At 36.8% G+C, this 19,061-nt stretch overlaps 1 protein-coding gene across 1 annotated transcript; it reads left to right on the forward strand.

Annotated features, from left to right (window-relative positions):
* Nucleotides 1-609: 609 nt before the first annotated feature.
* On the forward strand, nt 610-4,482 carry WDR12 (WD repeat domain 12). The gene is made up of 7 exons (XM_057375748.1): nt 610-716; nt 915-1,000; nt 1,184-1,324; nt 1,443-1,548; nt 2,618-2,750; nt 3,246-3,318; nt 4,023-4,482. Exons 1-7 carry the CDS (start codon nt 653-655, stop codon nt 4,098-4,100), a joined length of 681 nt encoding a protein of 226 aa, XP_057231731.1. The 5' UTR covers nt 610-652; the 3' UTR covers nt 4,101-4,482.
* Nucleotides 4,483-19,061: the final 14,579 nt, after the last annotated feature.

Genomic DNA, 19,061 nt, shown 5'->3' on the forward strand with positions numbered 1-19,061 from the left:
ACCAAAGTGAGTGAGTCCTGCAAAGAAACCTTTGTATTTTGGGATTTAGCAGCCCGTACCTTAAAAACCCTTTGTTCCTGCAGAGGTATTCATCATCATGATTTTATGACACACTGATAATTTTCCAGTCTTGTTACAAGTGGTGTTTATTGAGAATTAGGAGTGTTACATCAGTGCTAAGCCACAGAATCACAGAATCATTTCGTTTGGAAAACAAGTCAAGTTTTAAAGTATATTTGACTTCAAGTGCAGTTTTGTGCAATTATGAACTGTTTTGAATCTGACCTTTTTTTTGATGGTTCTGGTGGGAAAAAATTTCCAGAGTACTTGGAAGAAACAGGTGGTAAAGAGTTCTTTCCCATCATCCCAGAATTCAACAGTTATGAGCATTCCCACCAAAGGTGGAGGGAGTCATTACTCCCAGCTTGACTGAATATCAGACAGGTTAAAGTAAACTTTTTGGTGCTGAAGGAAATAGATATTTTGTAAATATTTTTCTTACAAAGAAGTAAAAACAATAATTTGATGTATACCTAACATTTTTGTTTTTTTTTTTAAGGACCCCAGCATTGTTACTCAAGTGTTATAACCATTGGTTAATTCTACAAGCAGGTCTCTCTTCCAAGGTCTGTCTGGATCAACTTTTAACAAAATGCTTCTGTTCATACAGTTCTGCAGTGGATCCTGGGATAAGATGTTAAAGATCTGGTCTGCAGGTAAGTTGCAAGTTGTAAGGCTGTACATCACTAGGCTGTACACCAAACATTACTAGTTTAGTTAATTACACAAGTTCAGATTTGGTTATCACCTGCATGGTATTTGTAGGCACCAGAAATTTTGAGATTTGCTGAATTATTTATATGGAGATGAAATTCAAAGACCTGTAGCTCAAGTCTGCCTGTCTTCTGTCACAGTACCTACAGATGAAGAGGATGAAATGGAAGAAGCAGCTAACAGACCACGGAAAAAGCAGAAAACTGAACAGTTGGGACTGACAAGGGTAAGATGAACTGCAGGTTTGTCCAGGATTTTTCTTTAGAAGCGTTACCACAATGAATAATTTGGTGACTTTAAAGGTAATCTTAAAACTTCTGCTGGTATGTCTCAGGCTAATCAGACATTTTTATTTGTTGAAATAATAGATCTTTTGATGATATTCAAATCTGTCACCGTTGAATTCTAGACTCCCCTGGCAACCCTCTCGGGCCACACAGAAGCTGTCTCCTCTGTACTGTGGTCAGATGCTGAAGAAATTTGCAGTGCATCGTGGGACCACACCATTAAACTCTGGGATGCTGAGACTGGAGATCTCAAATCAACTTTGGTGAGATCATTATACCCTGTAGCTTCAGCTGAAGTCCAGCTCAGAGAAAAAAAAAAAGGCTGTGCTTTTTGAAAAAGAGTACTTCCTGTCTTAGAATTATGGTTTTCTTTTCTGACAGACAGGAAACAAAGTGTTTAATTCTGTCTCCTACTCACCACTGTGTCGACGTCTTGCATCAGGGAGCACTGACAGACATATCAGACTATGGGATCCTCGCAGCAAAGGTGAGCTAAAACATGGATAGTCTCAAAGATGTTCTCCAAAATCAGAACTTTTTCCTGTTGAGAGACGTCTCACAAACTGTTTTCTGGTCCCTCTGCTTGAAAACAGTCATTTGAGGGCTTTTTTTACCYACRAAGRTTWCATCTACTTTCTSTATTCTGGTGCAAGACTYGTTTTAATTTCTTACCTTTTAAGTTTAACTGGGCTTAGGTTCTCTGTTTTTAAACTTATTAATGAATGTTATACAACTGTGCAGCTGAATGTAATTTTTTTTTGTAATGTTCAGACTTAGACTTGTCTGATAATCATTGAAGTGAAATAGTAGTCATGGTACTATGTATTACAAACAGATAGAATTAGGGATATTATGACTGAGCCTACCAGCTTTATTTTCATAGACACGTTTCATAGAATGGTCTGTGTTGGAAGGGACTTTAAAAATCTTCTAATTATCCTGCCTTGGGCAGGGACTCCTTCCACTAGAGCATTGCTCAGAGCCCCACCCAGCCTGGCCTTGAACACTTCCAGAGATAGAGCAGCCACAGCTTCTCCGGGCAACCTGTTCCAATGCCTCACCAATCTCATAGTCAAAAATTTCTTCCTAATACCTAATCTAAACCTGGAAGCTATTTGTCAGTACATGTTCTTGTAAAATAGTCTTTCAACATGTTTCTTGTAGGCTCTCTTCAGGTATTAGAAGGCCGCAAATAGTAAAAAATGTTTAGCTTCTGTAAATCTAATACAGAGATCATTAGTTTATTATGTGTTGTCAGTAAAATATTTTTTTTGTTTGTCTTTTAAAAAAATATTTGAAAAGAAAGTTAATAGTGACTGGAAAGTACATTTTGAGGGATTTGGAGTTGGTTTTGTTTTTGTTTAGTTGGGTTTGCTTCTTTGTTAGTTTTTTTTCCTTCTCCAGCACTTGTGTGGCTTATATTTTTGTTCACTTTGAATAAAATTCACTTAACACTTAACTTGAACTGCAGTCTCACTGGATTTTGTACACATCTTAAATGTGCTGGTTTCAGCTAGCATCTGCTGATGTCTGTGTTTTTTCCTCTTTCTATTCAGATGGCTCCCTGGTTCTCCTGTCTCTGACTTCTCACACAGGTTGGGTGACATCTGTGAAGTGGTCACCTACCCATGAGCACCAGCTGATCTCTGGTTCTCTGGACAACATTGTGAAGCTTTGGGACACAAGGAGGTAAAATAAATCTCTGTTTGTTGCTGTTCAAAGGCATGTGAGCTGTTCCTCATGAAATAGCAAAAGCAGAGACTTTCACTGGAAACACTTGTGGCATTTGTGAAAACCCTCTTATGTTTTAGAAGTCAGCAATATAATGAAAGGGAGGAAAATGCCTGTATTCTACCAGAGGGCTGGGAAACATGCACAGCTGAGCAGCATCTGAAAGAAAGAAACTGTAACAAACTCTTCCTAACAACTGGCTGAAATTCAGTCTCAAAGTTGTTTGCAAGCAGATGAAAAATGTTGCTGCTTTTCTCCTTGGTGATGTAGGAGAGGATAATACTAATGTGATTGGTTCTGGAGAAAGCATCACAGATGGTAGATACCTGTACTCTCTCAAAGTGTTCATAACTGCTTGACCACATCTGTTGGAAAGCCTTGTACTAGCATTTCTTCCTGGGACTAGCTGTTTTCTATGATTGCTGATACAACTTCAAACCTGTTTTTCACTAGTTGCAAAGCTCCTCTGTATGACTTGGCTGCTCATGAAGACAAGGTTTTCTGTGTGGACTGGACAGAAGCAGGGGTAAGAATCTGAAGAGCAAGTTACTCAGTTTCTATGCAGGGTGTGTAAGAAGAAAGCTAAAAACAGTTATGGACTGTTTCTTCCTTATGCCTAAAGCTAGAAGAGAACAGGGTTGTAGCTATGCTGTGGTTGGTATCTGGGTGGCAGTGTCACAGGGACTGCAGCCTGTCCCCACACTGCCAAGGGGAAGGGTGGGAGCTGAAGCTCTGTGGCATTTACTGAGCATTGTACTGATATTCCAAACAAAGAGAAATGAGAACAGCACTGCACCTTACTTGGAAAACACCTTCCAAGGTACTGTTTTCTGCCTTGGGGACTAAAGCAGCATCATGAAGTAACAGCTGGCGTGTGGCAGTCAGTGCATATAGAAAGGGGAAATTGTATAATCCTCTATAGCAAGTTGTTCTGCTACTGTACTGGTACACATGTATTTAAAATGACCAAATGTTCAAGATTCTCAGTGTGCCTCCTGTTCTCAGGAAAAGCTTTCGCAACTTCCCTACAAAAATTCACTTTGAACTTTCAAGAAGAGGGAACTTTAAGAGACAAAGTTGTTCTCTACTTTCATTCTGGGTTTTAGTCATGCATTAACAATTCACAGTAGTAAACATCCTTCTATAAAGGAAAGAAAAATTGACTCCTTAACTTTTGTGTACTTATTTTGCTTAGCTCTGATATTAATCACAATTTCCTTCTCTCATCAGTTGTTACTGAGTGGAGGAGCAGACAACAAACTCTATTGCTACAGATACCCAGCTACAGCCTCTGATGTGGGGGCATGAAGATCAACGGCCAGAAAACTTCTTTCAAAAAAACAAGATTTTTGCAGCAGTTGCTCTCTATTAGCATCTCTACACAATCAACTTCCAAAGAAAGGAGAAGTTTGCTGTTGTTCCTGGTTTTGTATTGGTAACCTATGTCCATATTTGTCACAGAAACATAGCAAAGCCCAAGTGGGATTAATGTGAAACAAGGCAAAGGTCATTTCCTCTCTTTTTGGTGGCTTTGAATTAACATCTTTTAAATGACTATTTGTATAGCCCTTTTAATAAGAAGTAAACTGTTTGCTGATACTTAGAGAAAAACTACTCACTGACTAAATTATTTTTTTAGTTTATCTGTTTTCCGTTGGGAAAAAAAAATAAAGCTTTTATCAACAGGTCATTGGTTTAGTATGTCATTTCAGATAAAAATGAGATCTCAGCTCTGCTCTCAGTCTGGCTGTTGGCAGTTCTTATGATTTGGTCTTTAATTAATCAACCCATGCTTCTTTCTGGGATGAAGACTTGGTATGCTTGCAGTGCAAGTGGCATGATACAGAGGAACTTGACAGAATCATTGGCAGATGAAATATTCTGAATTTTAGTATCTTATAAATTAGGGCTGTAGATTATAAGAATGCCAGCCTTGTATCACAGTACTAGCTGTGTTGCTGTAACATTAATGTGGTGTTCTGGTCCTAAAAGCATGTGTAGAAGCAAGTGGTGGATCACACAGAGGAGGCAGAAGAATAGGTCATTTGTTCTTGAAAAGAACAGATTCAAAAGTTGCAATAGCTTTTAGGCTGATAGAGGATAAGTGCTATTCAAACATGCTCAATTTCTCTGCTTTCAGTTCAGCATTTAAATGAAAAACTGATTACTGCAGCTTGCTGGATGACATGAATGTGATGTTAAACACATTGTTCCTGTGTGGAAACCACACTTGAATATCTTCACCAATGTCTTGGCTTTCAATCAATGTAACACCTGCACAGCACAAACAAGTCAAATGCTTAAATTAGTAATTTTTCTTTGAAGAGTGAGAACTCTGACCTCCAGGTTTATAATACTGGCATATTATATATAGACTAGAGCTATAATACACATACAGTTCTGAGAAAGGAGTTTTAGGAAATACCAAAGAGCAAAACTCCACACTGTCTGGAGAAAATGGCAAAGGACAGGGGGACGATCTCTGATTCCTTTGCTCTGCAAGTGAAATATTGCAACTAACAATTCATATGCAAGTGTCTCAAGACTCGTGAATGCATGATAGGTAACCTTAATAGGGTTTTCTTATGTTCCCAGATTGATTTACAAAACACTTTTAAAAAAGATCATGTCACTTGAAGTGTCAGCTTAAGGAAACACAGCTGGCATCAGTTTCACGTTCAAACAGTGAATCCATTAGATCTACCTGTAATAAATACACAGAAGAGAAATAAATATATATCTAAAAAGGGAGGTTTTGATGGACCACAGTCAAAAGCAGGAGCATTTTTACAACCAGGAGAAGTACTGTGGCAAAAGAACAGACAAAGAAGGAAGTAAGTAAACCATATTAACGTGAAGTGATACCAGTGTAAGCACACTGTATTTGGAATATTATCTGTATTACCACTGTCCATAACTTATCCTGAAACCAGTATTTTTTACATTTGGCTGCCAGTTCTTTGGATAAACTATAATCTTAAATAAAATGTTTTAATAAGACTTTCCTTTCAAACATGCAGTCCATTAATTTAAAATAATCATGTGATATTACAATGGTCAACATGAGCTGATTTTAGAACTGCAGAACTGAGTCAAAAACATGGCAATTCAGAGTCAAGGTACTGATGATGACTACTCAAAAAAACCCCTTTTTTTACTCCCCTAGAAACCATTTCTGCATATTCCTAGTGCCCTAGTAGCATTCCACAAAACAGTAAAGAATTTTTACGTAGTAATTGCTAGTTTTGCTTAAACATAAAAGTGATACTACAAATGAGGGGAATAAAGACAATAATCGACTACTGCAAGATTGACCTACATTTGTTTTTTTTATCAATGAGAGGTGGGGGGTTGGTTTGTTTTTGAGAGGTTGTGCAGTATACATTGTTCTATATCTATCTTTTCATTCTGCACTGACACCTGGCATGAAGTGTTCACTTTACCAGCACATGTGTGCTGCCTCTGAACACAGTTCAAACACCAGCGTGTGTTAAAAACATTAAAAGCACCAGTTTAAGACAAGGATTCACCTGCTTGGTCCTTGGCTTAGTGCCACAGTTGCATCTCTGTTCAGGTGTTTCCTTTTACCCAGCTGGTTCTTTCAGCTTTCCTCTTGCTTTGAGACTTTCATCTTTGCTTCCGGATATTTCACCAAGATCAGACAGAAACACATAGAGAAAGAATACACTTCTAATAAATCTCCTGAGATATGAGGTTTTCTCCTGCATTTTCTGACATTTCTGCAACAGAAGGCACTAGATAGGCAGATGCACAGATTCTCCAAAGGAAAAATACACACTTTTGTTACACTCTTAAGTTGATTTGAGTCTTGTTTACTACCAACTTGTTACTTAAATGTGGATATAATTTTAAGAATTCCAAAAGTTTTAAGGTTTTTCTCATTACTGAATTAATGGAGGGTACAAACTTATCTACAAGATTGTGATGATAAACATGATTCTTAAAAAAGCAAACTACCCCCCCAAACAACAACAACAAACAAACAAAAAAGTCCCAAACAAGCAGCGGATGTGATTTAGATAGATCTGTTCCATGACCTCACTGAAATTTCAGCATGTGCTCTTCCCCCTTGCTGTGGGAAAGGCAAAAGGTTTTACCAGATTAGAACTTGTTGAGAACTAGGTAAACACACTTCAGATTTCTGCTCTCTGTCAGAATGGGGCTGCCAAGCTGGACCCCACACACCCCAGTCCAGGGGAAAATGCAGTTTATGGATTATCAGCCTGCTTGAATTTGAGAAGCACAAGGCTACAGTGAGCTGCACAGATACTTCATTGGCTAACAACAAGTAGGAGGAGCTTTTGCTGCAATTTATATGCCAAAAAAAAAAAGCCCAATCAAGTTTGAATCACCAGTTTTTGCTTGATGTTAGCTCATTGGCAGAGAATTCAAATTACAGGCAAAACTTGGGTTGAAATTAATTGTCACAAAAACCAATTGAAATTGTCCTGTAAATTGCATGAAATAAGTGTCTTTTCAGCTGCTAGTGAGAAGCTGGCTGAGTCTGGTCTAGGAAAGACAGCTGCTCAGTTCTGATGAGTCTATCGAGCCATCCAAATCAAGACATGTACTGTATGGAATACTGAAAATATAACTCAAACCACAAAAAAATGTAAATTTATGTACCAATTTAAATATTTGTACTTGAAACTTCAAAATGTCAATTGTCCATGTCTTTGCAATTTACTCCATGGGAGTAAATTTACTCCCTGTGACCAACAAGGGATTTCAGTACAAGTTTAAAATATTAGTAAATCTAAATAAACATTGAAATAAATGCTCTTGTGATTACTACTGACACTTTCAGCCTATAATGTGTAATTTAAGCAAAGAGATTTCTTTAAATGCTTGAAATTATCTCTAGATGCAAACCAGAACTCACAAAAGCTTTGTGGAGAAACATTGTAAGTCAATTGTAGCAAAACATCCCAATAATCTATATTGCTTATCCAAAAGAGTCCCCCTCATCATACTTCAGACTTTTTATGGTCTATAAATTTAGACAGGGAAGTACTGATCTTCACTCAGACCACAGCTGTTCTAAACTGCATGTGAAAGACAGCTGAAATCCCTTGGAAGAGCCTTCAGGAAATGCCCAGTGAATTAGTTCCTCTCCTTTAACTCTCTATCCCAGTTCATGAAAACTATTTGAGTCTGTTGCACACACATGCACAAATCAGAAGCCTCTCATGGATTTCTGCTCCCAAGGCAGAACAGAGAAACAGCTGACAAAGCACAGCAGAAATACTGGAAATTGAAACATTCACCAAAGAATGCAGATGAATATGCGGCAACATCTGATGCAGAGCTGGATGCCAAATTAGTGATAAACCAACGGGCCATGAGCAGAGCCAGAATGAATTGATGGGCAGAGTATCAATACATGAAAATGGATCATTTTCCTGACACTAACAAGTACTAGGTACTTTTACAGGGCAGCCTCAGTTGCCCCTATCATTTGAAAAGCCGCAGAAATGGTATCCAGTGTTGGAATGACATTGGTTTCTGAAGCTGAGAGACCATTTCCACTCTCAGCAGAGTCACTACCCCATCTCCCCACACTCAATTCCCTGCACACACTCACATTTGGTGGAAGAGCTGAGCAGGATTAAGCTTGCTGCAGAACAAAAGTGTTACCACAGAGTCCCAGCCAGGCTGAGAATTCTCTGTCATACAGACTTGTCTGGGGATTGGGAGGATGACAACAACAAATAAGCTACACTCTCCTTTTTTTAAAGTACTTGCAGCATTGAAGGCTACACAAATGAATTCCTCATTTGTGTGATTCCAAGCCTCAGGCACTGCTGATTGAACAGTGGATGTGGACACCCAGAGCCATCTGCTCAAAACACAAACTTAGAACCAAAGCCTGAAAGGTGTGCCATTGGTGTGCATTAGTGAGAAGCATTATTACTATTACAATGCTTCAGATTCACAACAAACATGTTTTCTAATGTCCCCCATTAAAGCCAGTAATGAGTTTTCTAATTTAAAGAGCACAAATTTCTCTCTCTCTCCCATTCTTTTCCTCTCAGATTTTGCATCAACTTAAGCCCAAGTGTGGGTTGGTTGGTGCAAATTTGAAAAAAAACTTTTTTATCTTATTAAAAAAAAAAAAGATAAAATTTGGCAGAATTTCACTGAGTTACACTGAAGAGATCTTATCTCTCAGGTCTTTGATTGGTAGTTTGTTATTTTGGTGGGCTCTGAGGATAGGATGGGAGTAGGTTTTTAATATTCTGAGTAGGAATCAATACTTTTTGGTGTTACTCAAAACATCTCGTATCCATCTTACATCGACATGCAAATGGCCCTCTTGATAACATCATAGGATTTGAAATAATCACAGATTTAACAACCACAACATTTTTAGGCTTAAGAATGTACAGAGACCCCCAATGGATACTCTCCATTGTTTCTTAGAACACAGTACTTATCTCTTGCAGTTAAATACTAAACAAAGTGTTTCCTAGATCTAAACAGAACAAATTTAAGCAGATCCTGGTTTCAGTTACCCTGCTGTAATTCCAGAGCATGTCAGTTAATACAGTGAAACCTATCCAAATCAATTTAATTAATACAGATTTACAGAGGAGCTTACATGCAGTGTACCTGCGTGTAATTTGCAATAATTAAAAGATCTTACATCTTTATGTAGCTGAAAACTGAGTCAGAACCAGTCTCCAAAAAAAATCAAATACTCCATATCAGTGAAGCCTTTTCTGACAGGAAATAAATCAGATTTGTCTTCATAGTAATTAAGCTTTGAACAGAATGGTGAGGGGGAGTAGATGATGGTTTTTCTCCCCTTCTAATCCAATCTAATCAGAGGAATCAAAACAACAGATGTTTGGTATGATACTGGCGCCACAGAATCTGGCATCATTGAAGATGAGGAGACTACAGTTTCCCTATTTCAGTTTTCCAGTCTATAGACTGCTGGGATTTAAGTGTGCAAGTCCAAATGGCCATGTTATAAAGAACATGACTTTTGCAAGGAGAGCAGCTCCCAAGCTCTCCCAAGCATGATCTCACCATGCACCATTCTGAACCTCTGCAGTATTTATATGTATTGCTTGCTACTGTAAACAGAGGATTATGGGACAAATCTGACCAGATCACTCTTGAGAATAATATTCTACTACATACCAGAGAAGCATTCTTTTATCTGTTTTAATGAAAAGAATCTCCATTTCTCATCTTTTTGCAGCCTCCTGCAGTATAATGCAGTAACTGAAAAATATTTGCWYTTTTGAGATGTCTGAATTGYAAMCTTTTTTATCTTGGCTGACAGATTYRAAGGTAATAATTTTGCTTGGTGATCTCAAGTATTGCTTTTGCCATTTCCTACCATCCTTTGGTATTTATTTTTTATAATTTATGATTCAACAGTTTGTAGGGCTGCTATTTAAAAAAAGTTAGAGGGAAACATAAGTTTGTTTTTTTTTTTCATTTCCCTCTGCAGCAGTATCTTCTGGCCATTTACTCTCCTTATTTTGCTATCCACTCCATGTTTTACAAGCAAAGTACATAGTTTCATATTCCTCATAGGAGTATCAAGATCAAGAAGGCAAAAGTCTTCTTTTTAAAGAGACCTCTAGGCTGCTCCAATATAGCAGACACTGGGTGTCTATATTTGCCACTGTATATATTGTGCCACTGTGATATTTCTATATATTGCCACTGTATTTCTCTTCCCACACACATTTCTAACTCCACTGTGCAGCAGGCAATGCAGTGTACATGGAAATGACAAAAAGGTGTGTAAAAGGCAAATACAGCACTTGTCACTAGTTAAGTTTGACTCTTGTTTCTGTTCTTTTTGTTSCTGGAAGCTTGATTGCTATGAGATAAAAGAATGCTTCTATATTTTAAATTTTCTAGTTTTACATTCATACTGCTTATTTATACACTTAATCAATTAAGCTATTAATTTTATATGCCCACAGAATAATAAGCTAGTAATTTCTTCCTAAAAAGCATTATTTTTTAATGTTCTTCCATTCAAATTGCCTGTACAGATACCTCCTGCTGAGTAGTGGAGTACCAGGGAATACTGATGGGGACTTTATGGAACCATACACTGCAAAAAGCTTATCCTAGTTTCAGGTTCTTCTTTATTTTCTCCTTCTTTTTAGCATTCTTATTATTTAAATAACTACTGAGTGTGTAACATTAGGGATATATAATCTCTCTCTGATATATATTTATATAGTATATAACATCAGGGTGCATGAAAATATCTATGGTTCTTGAGGCAGTCACTGCTTCAGATTGACTGCTGAGAGATTAGGTTTGAGATTTCATGAAAAAATACATTAATGCTGCATTTTCACARCTAGAAGAATACGAAGTCCTTTGTTATTCAATCTAATTATACTTWGCAAGGCCTATTACCAAAGCTGTAATTGTAATGAGAAAAGAATTTTATAATCCTTGAAAACTTCAATAGTACATTATACTAAAAAGCAATAATTACAGATTAAAAAAGATTTTGTCTTTCCAATTAAAAAATTAAATGTCAGCATAATAATGCATAATAGCTCATGTGCTATTAATTATAAATYATACAATGTAAAATGACAACATGCAAAGTTTGTGGAAAAGAAATTCCCCCTCCATTGTGCCTTTACCTCTTAATCCTTTAAAAAAAAATAAAATCACCACCAAAACCACCTTGATATAGTAAAATCAATATTTTGCAGATACAGTAATAATCTTTATGGGAAATGGGAAAGTCATATTTAAAATTACACTACAATTGCATAGCCTTTCAAACTGCTGCTTGCAATGAGCATTTCAAAAATRTTAAACATTCAAAATTCTTCTGAAATGTTTAATAATATACATAAAATCATACAGACACATGGTTTCTCATTTATTTTTAACTTTTGCATTTTGTGTTATTTTGGGAAGTATTTAGATATATATTATAATTTATATATGTCTATTTAGATATTATAGTTTTTTTCTAAGTTTCCATAAGTCCCAAGAAAAAGAAGAGAAAATTTACCTTTAAAAAAATCCTGGAAACATTACTGGGAACATCATCTTAAATTCCAGAGTTGAATTAAAGACATTTTAGTAGAAACCYAGCAAAAGGCACCATATTTAATAATACGGTAAAATATTCACATCCTCCTTTGTAGCATGCCTGTATATCTGTTTTTTATTCCCAATGYTTATTATTTCACCACTGTTACACAAGAAAGTCTGATATGCAAAGTAGTGACTTACTTTTTTTAATTTGCTCTTCCCCAACCCCAGGTACCCCACATCAAACTGCAAATGTTGTCAAAATCTGAAGGTCATCTCATGCAACTTTGCAGCTTGAACAATGTGCCAGTTCTGCCACTCCCAGAGTTCTCATGYTAAAAAYRGTCARTAACTTGGAATTGCCACCCAATTTCATTTTTCAGTTACTTTTTTTTAAAGCCATATTTGAGGGCATTTTCAGTCAACAGATTGAAGGGAATTTCAATGCAACTGCTGGGCACACACACCTTGCTATCAAAACCAGATCTTGTCTACTGTGAGCTAGCAAGAGCACAGGAGTCATTATTACTGCATGACATTTTAGTTTTATTTATATTCAGAATGCTGACAATTTCAATTAAAAAACAATTAAATTGCTTAAGTTCATATTTGCAATGTTCTGATGCACTGCTGTCCACAAGCAGGCAAACAGGTTCCTGTTATTGCTGTAAATTCAGAGCTGCATTTATGGAACATGCATCTCTGGTATTTTTGTACTTTGGGGTGTAGAAGAGAAGAAAATCAACTTTATGTAACTTCTAACTACCTTCTATCTTAGCATTTATTATTGTTCTTGCCATGTGGTAAGAAGGCAGTGAGGGGCAGCCTGTGTACAAAAACTGAAAAACATAAGACTAAAGTCTTAATTTAACTGTTTTGTAGTCAGTCAGCAGTCACAGCAGTTCCACTTCTCTCTCATTTCCCCAAAACATTGTGTTTATTTGGACTCTTGCATATTTTCACTATTTTTACTTCTTTTACATTCACATTGGCCTATGTTTCACCTTTGTCAGGAACTACCAATGCTCTGCCATAAAACTACAACAGACAAGAGCAGCAAAATGGAGAATTTGCTCMTCTATGAACTATTTACACTACAGGAAGTACTGCTTGTCCACAATTTCACCATGAATTAACTGGATGTAAAGACATGCCACTAGTAGCTAAAATACATACTAAGGTATYAATGGTATCTCAAGAGTGATTTCAGCAAACAAAATAGAACTAAATGAATCCCTCTACACCTGGAGAACAACCTCCCGTTGTTCTCTATATTTGCAATTAAAACAGGAAAATGTGCTTATCACCATGAACAAGTTACCTTCAGAGAAATATTGYAACAGCATTCTTACTCACGTAGAYACTTGAYTTCCMAAAASCTCTCCTCCATCTTGTGTCTCTCCWGTAGTTAYTCTTTTAAGTGCTTTTTCTGGATAAACAAAAGGGTGAAGAACTTCTCTTTTCTGCCTGAAACACCCTCCTCCAGGATGACAGTGCAATTAATATGTGAAGTGCAGTTAAGATTCTGCCAAATAAAATGGATCAAAGCCAAAACTGCAATTCTACTGCTAGGTTACTGWAAATGATTACCTGCACTCCTCAGTTTTAACTTACAGGAAGTGAGGAGGTTATAATTACTATTCAATATTTTTATATTTTTCTCCAATAGACATGATCACATTATATAAGCACTAAAACAGTAGAAATCTGTAGGATTGTATTGTAGGGATGCATTCTAAGTTGTTTTAAACAGACAGATTGTCTAATCAGAAACTGTTGTGGATAATACACAGTTTAATAACAGTTAAAGGCTGGTCTCTTTTTGCCTTTGCATGTTCCAGCTTTCACAAGTTTAGATTCTGCAGTCATTTGCCCTTGAATATTCCAATTATCCTTCTATCCAAAAACACACCTAGACATGAGAACTTCATGCTCAATACTGAGTTTTCCAATTTTAGAATATGTTAAGCTGTATGAAGGAAAGGCTGTAAGATTGGATTGTATTTTTCAARCTTGAGATGTCATACACTTTGTTTTAAAAAAACTTAACCAAATAGGAAGCCAACTGTTTGAGATCCACAAATTGTAGAACCAGACAGTTAAACAAAATGCAAATAGCAGCCAGGCTAAAACTTGTTCAATGAATTCTTTGCCTCCCTTAGTAACCTTTCTGTGATTCTGTAAAATAGCTCAGCTCATGTCCAAAGCCCTTGAACAGCCTGTGGACTTACATCTGTTTCATTCTGTTGCAAGGAGGTAAATTTCTTTTATACTAAGAATATACTAAGAATAAGAATATACTGCATCTTACAGATGCAAAGTTTCAGAAAAGGAGACTGATGAATTCAGCACATTCAAGGTCATTCCCCATCGTCATTTGCCAATCTACACAGAAATGCAGAACATTTATTCTCCTCCTTTTCCTCTTATAAATCTCTCCRGCCATATTGTATATTAAAATTCCATCTGTAAAAATATTCTTAAGGAATTAAGATGAAATTAGTACTTGGTATACAGCATTGTAACTTAGAAAATGGAATCTTCTTGTTAAGTGTGACCAAAATTTTGGCATATCATCATCTTCCTGAGGAAATATAAACAGTCCCAGTGTTATGAAGTATAACCAGAATTTCCATAACAGTTTCTAAACACATTATTGAAACTATTTTTACAAGYAGAAACTTGAAAGAACATCATCATTACACATCTTGCACTGGAAGAATCAATAAATTGGAGAGATGGAAAAAAAGGTCAATGTGTTCTTTCTTTCTTAAGACATTTTCCTAGCCATTACAGAAGTCTCCCTTATGCAACCACAGTGAAGAATGTGGAGAAAGATGACATTTCCAGAAATATCAGTAAGCAACAAGCACAAAAAATAAACTGCACTCCAGAAGAATCATAAATATTCTGTACATGTTTCATTAGAAAGGAAATAGCTGCTTCCCGGAATTCTTGGAAAAAACMCTCAACTAAAAGAAGACTAATTTCTAATCTTCTTCTTCAACTTGCAGTCTTTCATTTTATTTCTTTCTCACATTCTAAACACATATTTTACACTGTGTCTACACTTTTACTTGGCTAAGTAAAAGGAACAGGAAATCTAACTCTTAGCTTATTAAACACTCGAAGCATCTAAGATAGTTTTCCTGTAGATTGAATGTTACATTTTGAGGTCCAGGACCACGGTGATGGGGTCACAAACAATTGCTGTTTATCTTGGCCATGTCACCCACAGTGCCAAGCAGTTCCCTCTGTACTCAGGGCTCACATCTACAGCTTCCAGAACTGCAAGCCCATGGCTTATTCATCCTCTCTAAAGTGCAACTCCAACTCTCAGTCTTTGAAGATCATCAGAGGTGACCACCCCAAAACTGGTGATGGAGCACTGGGGAAAAGTTGGCACACCCAAGAAATGGGCTCTCTTTTCACTTGATCCCCATTTGGGAGGAAGGCAAAGAAAACAGTTTTGTTTTTATTCAGATTTCAATAGCAGCTGTCGGAAAGCTGCTCAGCAGTTTGGAATGTCAGAAGYAGTCCCTTTGGAGCTGGATTAGAGGGAGATGGAGACAGCCAAGAGCACTAAGCAGATAGCTCTGTAACCATGGAGTAAAACTCACTGCATATTCACAGACAGAAAGAACCCTATGCTCTTTCACATACAGCTCACCCTCAAATCTTGCAAGTAAGGCCTAAACGAAACTTATTCTTTAGGCTTGTCTAATCTACTTTCACTAAATAACTGCATAAGATATGTATTGGTACCAGAACTCTAAAAATAAATCTGCCAGTCTTATTGAAGGGGAAGCTACAATGTCTGCAAGCCAACAAAAATAACTATTTTTCATTCTACTCACAGTTCAGGAAAAATATTCATGTTTGCCAAATTAAAAAACCGACAAAACTGATGGGAACGGAAAATATTTTCATGCTGAAAGAGGATATTACAAACAATGGAGACTTAAAGTCAAATCTCTCTTTATTCTTTTTAAAGGAACTTTCTGAAATACAACACCCAATTTTTTGCAAGAATGATGTAACTTTTAAACAATACTACTCCAAATACTTTGTCATCTAACTTTTATATAAATTAATCTCTTTAACAAATAATGAAGGAGCTGACCCCCCAAGCATACACATTTGTTTGAGAATTTCTTCTGGCCTCCTGACTGAAATTTTTAGCCCTTCTGGCAGTATTAAAAAACTGAAAAAGAGCTGAAAATCTCAGGCCTACTTTTATTTCAGGAGTTATTCCAGAAGTTCAGAATACGGAAGTTGAATGAAGAAACCATGTGCAGATAGGCACATTTTATTCTACAAAAACCATCATTCCTCTCCTTTAGCTGAGATGCTTTGAAAAACCCAACTGTTCTGTACTGAAACATGTTAACAAGATGATTGAGATTTTCCACACAAAGTGTGCAAGATGGAAAGGAGGAGGGGAGTGTTTCAGCCTGCAAGACCAGGAGTCACCCAGCCTGAAATGGCAGCRCACATTTTCAAATGCTTCCCAATCATGATAATCTCCTGCAAACGAGAGGAACAGCTGGCCAATTAACACATTGACCAATTAACACATTAGCCACACCCAGTGTTRGAATGACTCAAACCAGCTTTAAAGTCCCCAAACAGCTACAGTAGAGGAAAAAGCTGCTCTGCTCTCTGTGTAGCAGCCAACAAGCTATGCCATTTGCAGAATCCAAACTCCAAAGCATGAAAGAAATTCTGTAGACCGTGGACTTTCAAATGAGAACATGCACTCATTTAAGAAATGCCAATTGAAATCTAGCAGCAACCAAATGAAAACTTCATTACTTAGAGAAATTAATTTTTCATCTTGAAAGTAGGTTATGATAGTTATCTGAAAARCTTTACATATAAAGACATTACATCCCACTGTCCTACATAACACATTGCTAAGTTTTGCAGGAGAGAAGACAACCAGAAAACTGARGGAAGTAAAATTCTGTTGTGTTTTGGCAACTAGAAAATTGAAAGAATACAATTAGCCAATTCTCATGATAATAATCTGGCAATCTRGACCTCCTACTAAATCCTGATTCTTTCAGCATTGAAGAGATCAGCCAGCAAAGTGAAAATGTGCTCTTAAGTTCAGAACTTTACAATTTGAATGCACACTCTTCAAATATACATTTTAAAATACTCATCTGMGTTGCTTTTTCTAGACAAAGAAAATAAGAATCAGAAATAGGCTTGGACTGAGTCGATTAAACTGAWTTTTTGTAGACTTTCAGTAAATTCACAAAAAAAAAAAAAATTTTAGAATTTAGGTGCAATTGTCTTGCATGCAGTAAATACAGTTCTAATGTTCCTTAAATCTGTATCAGTACTTCAGCCAAAAAAAACGAGTAAGAACCACCACCTCTAATTCTTACAATAATCACAGGTCTTGTAAAGCATGTTTTAAAATGTAAAATATGTAGTGTTCAACACTACAATAAAATAAGAAAGGGATAATAGCCGATGCAGTTAATAGTATCTACTGGGGCATTATTTCCTTAAGCTGCTCAGAYGAAAGACAGAATCCAAACAACTGGAATAAATATTAATTTATAATAACTGAGAACCACAGGGTAGCCAGTGCCATGTACTGAATCTAATAGCTCGTATATTCACTACCTCTCAAAAAGTTATTAGCAAAAGAGATAACATCTGAATTTGCAATGGAAAAATTAATTAGCATTTCCAGCAGGTCCTACTGACATTTTAGGCTTCCACAAATTCATTTTTCTCTCTTTTAGAGGTCAACCACATCTTGCACTTTCCAGTGAACGCACTATACCACAATGTTAGACAACAGTACTACATGCTTGGCTCACAGAGAGAATTTGTTCTTTACTTTGCAYGCTCTTAACATCCACTATCACCAGAAAGTGCCACTAAGAGAAGGGAAAAAAACTAACATAAATACTCTTATCACAGAGTATTTGACACTGCCTGTGCCCAGTCTCATGTAATGGAACTCATGCTGAAGATGGAGAAAATGTTTAAGCAGATTGTGTTCYACTGGCTTATGAAATATTTTTTGTAAGAAACACCAAGTTTGTACTTTATTAAGACCCCAGTTCCAGGTGATCTGAAACATTCTTTGAGTTGCATTCAGCATGTGAAGCAGCTCAATCTACCACTTCACTGCATGTACCAATCAATTCAWGTTAGGCCAGCACTTCTACTTTTTGAGACAAGAACATTCTTCGGTCACTTTTTATTTGCCTACAGACATATGCTGAATTTAAATATTATATTATTTTAAAAGGTTTTATTGTATTTAATAACAAACATTATCTCTTTTTCTAGCTGTTTAGAATATTATCAAAATATCTGAATCTCCTTTCAAATCCAGATGCCACTGGATATTCAGCAGATGAACCATTTAATGCTTCGATAGTTATCCTATGGGCAAATATTGGCAATATTTTATTACAATGGTCTTTAAAACAGACCAATTTCATATTACTGTTGTAAAAAGTGTGTAACATCCTGTTACAAACACACACCACCATCTGGCATGATGCTGGATATTTAAGTTTCAAGAACAGCATTAAAGGATCCTACTATGAGTTCTAAGAGAAAACGTGGTCTCTCACCTTGGGACATTTTAGAGCTTTTTGAAAACCTATTAAGYTGGTATGGTTCAATGCAGACAAGATTTGATTTGTGATGCATCACAGAGGATAAAAAGGGGTGTGGGGAGGGTGGAACTAGATTTAGCTAATTATGTTTTATCCCAAGGCCTTCTAAAAATAAAATCTCTGGGGTTACCAGGCAAATACTAGTTCCAGGAAAATACTCCAGGGCATACAAAGGATYCTTCTTAATTGTTCTATCTTCAAGGAAATCACATGCTTACAACTCATACCTGAGACAGCAAAACAGTATTTGGGACATAAAAGTGGATATGATGATATATTGGGTCTGACTGAGGTAAAGCTCAAGCCCTTCCAGTGCTGTGCTTTGCATGAGTGGCTGCACAGGGGCTGATAACCGACCAGTGTTTTGGTTATTTCCAAAGCAGCGCTGTCCCTCTGACATTCCTTCCCCCTCAAAGGGATGGGTGTGTGTAAGATCCTGGGAGGGGACATGACCAGGCCAGCTGACCCAAAACAACCAAAGGGATGTTCCACACCATATGACATCAGCTCAGATATATAAGCAAAGAGAAACAGGAGGAATGAAGGGGCATTCATGAGT

This window comes from Malurus melanocephalus, unplaced genomic scaffold (assembly GCF_030028575.1).
Source record: "Malurus melanocephalus ecotype Western Australia unplaced genomic scaffold, MMel_1.1 scaffold_257, whole genome shotgun sequence".
NCBI lineage: Eukaryota > Metazoa > Chordata > Aves > Passeriformes > Maluridae > Malurus > Malurus melanocephalus.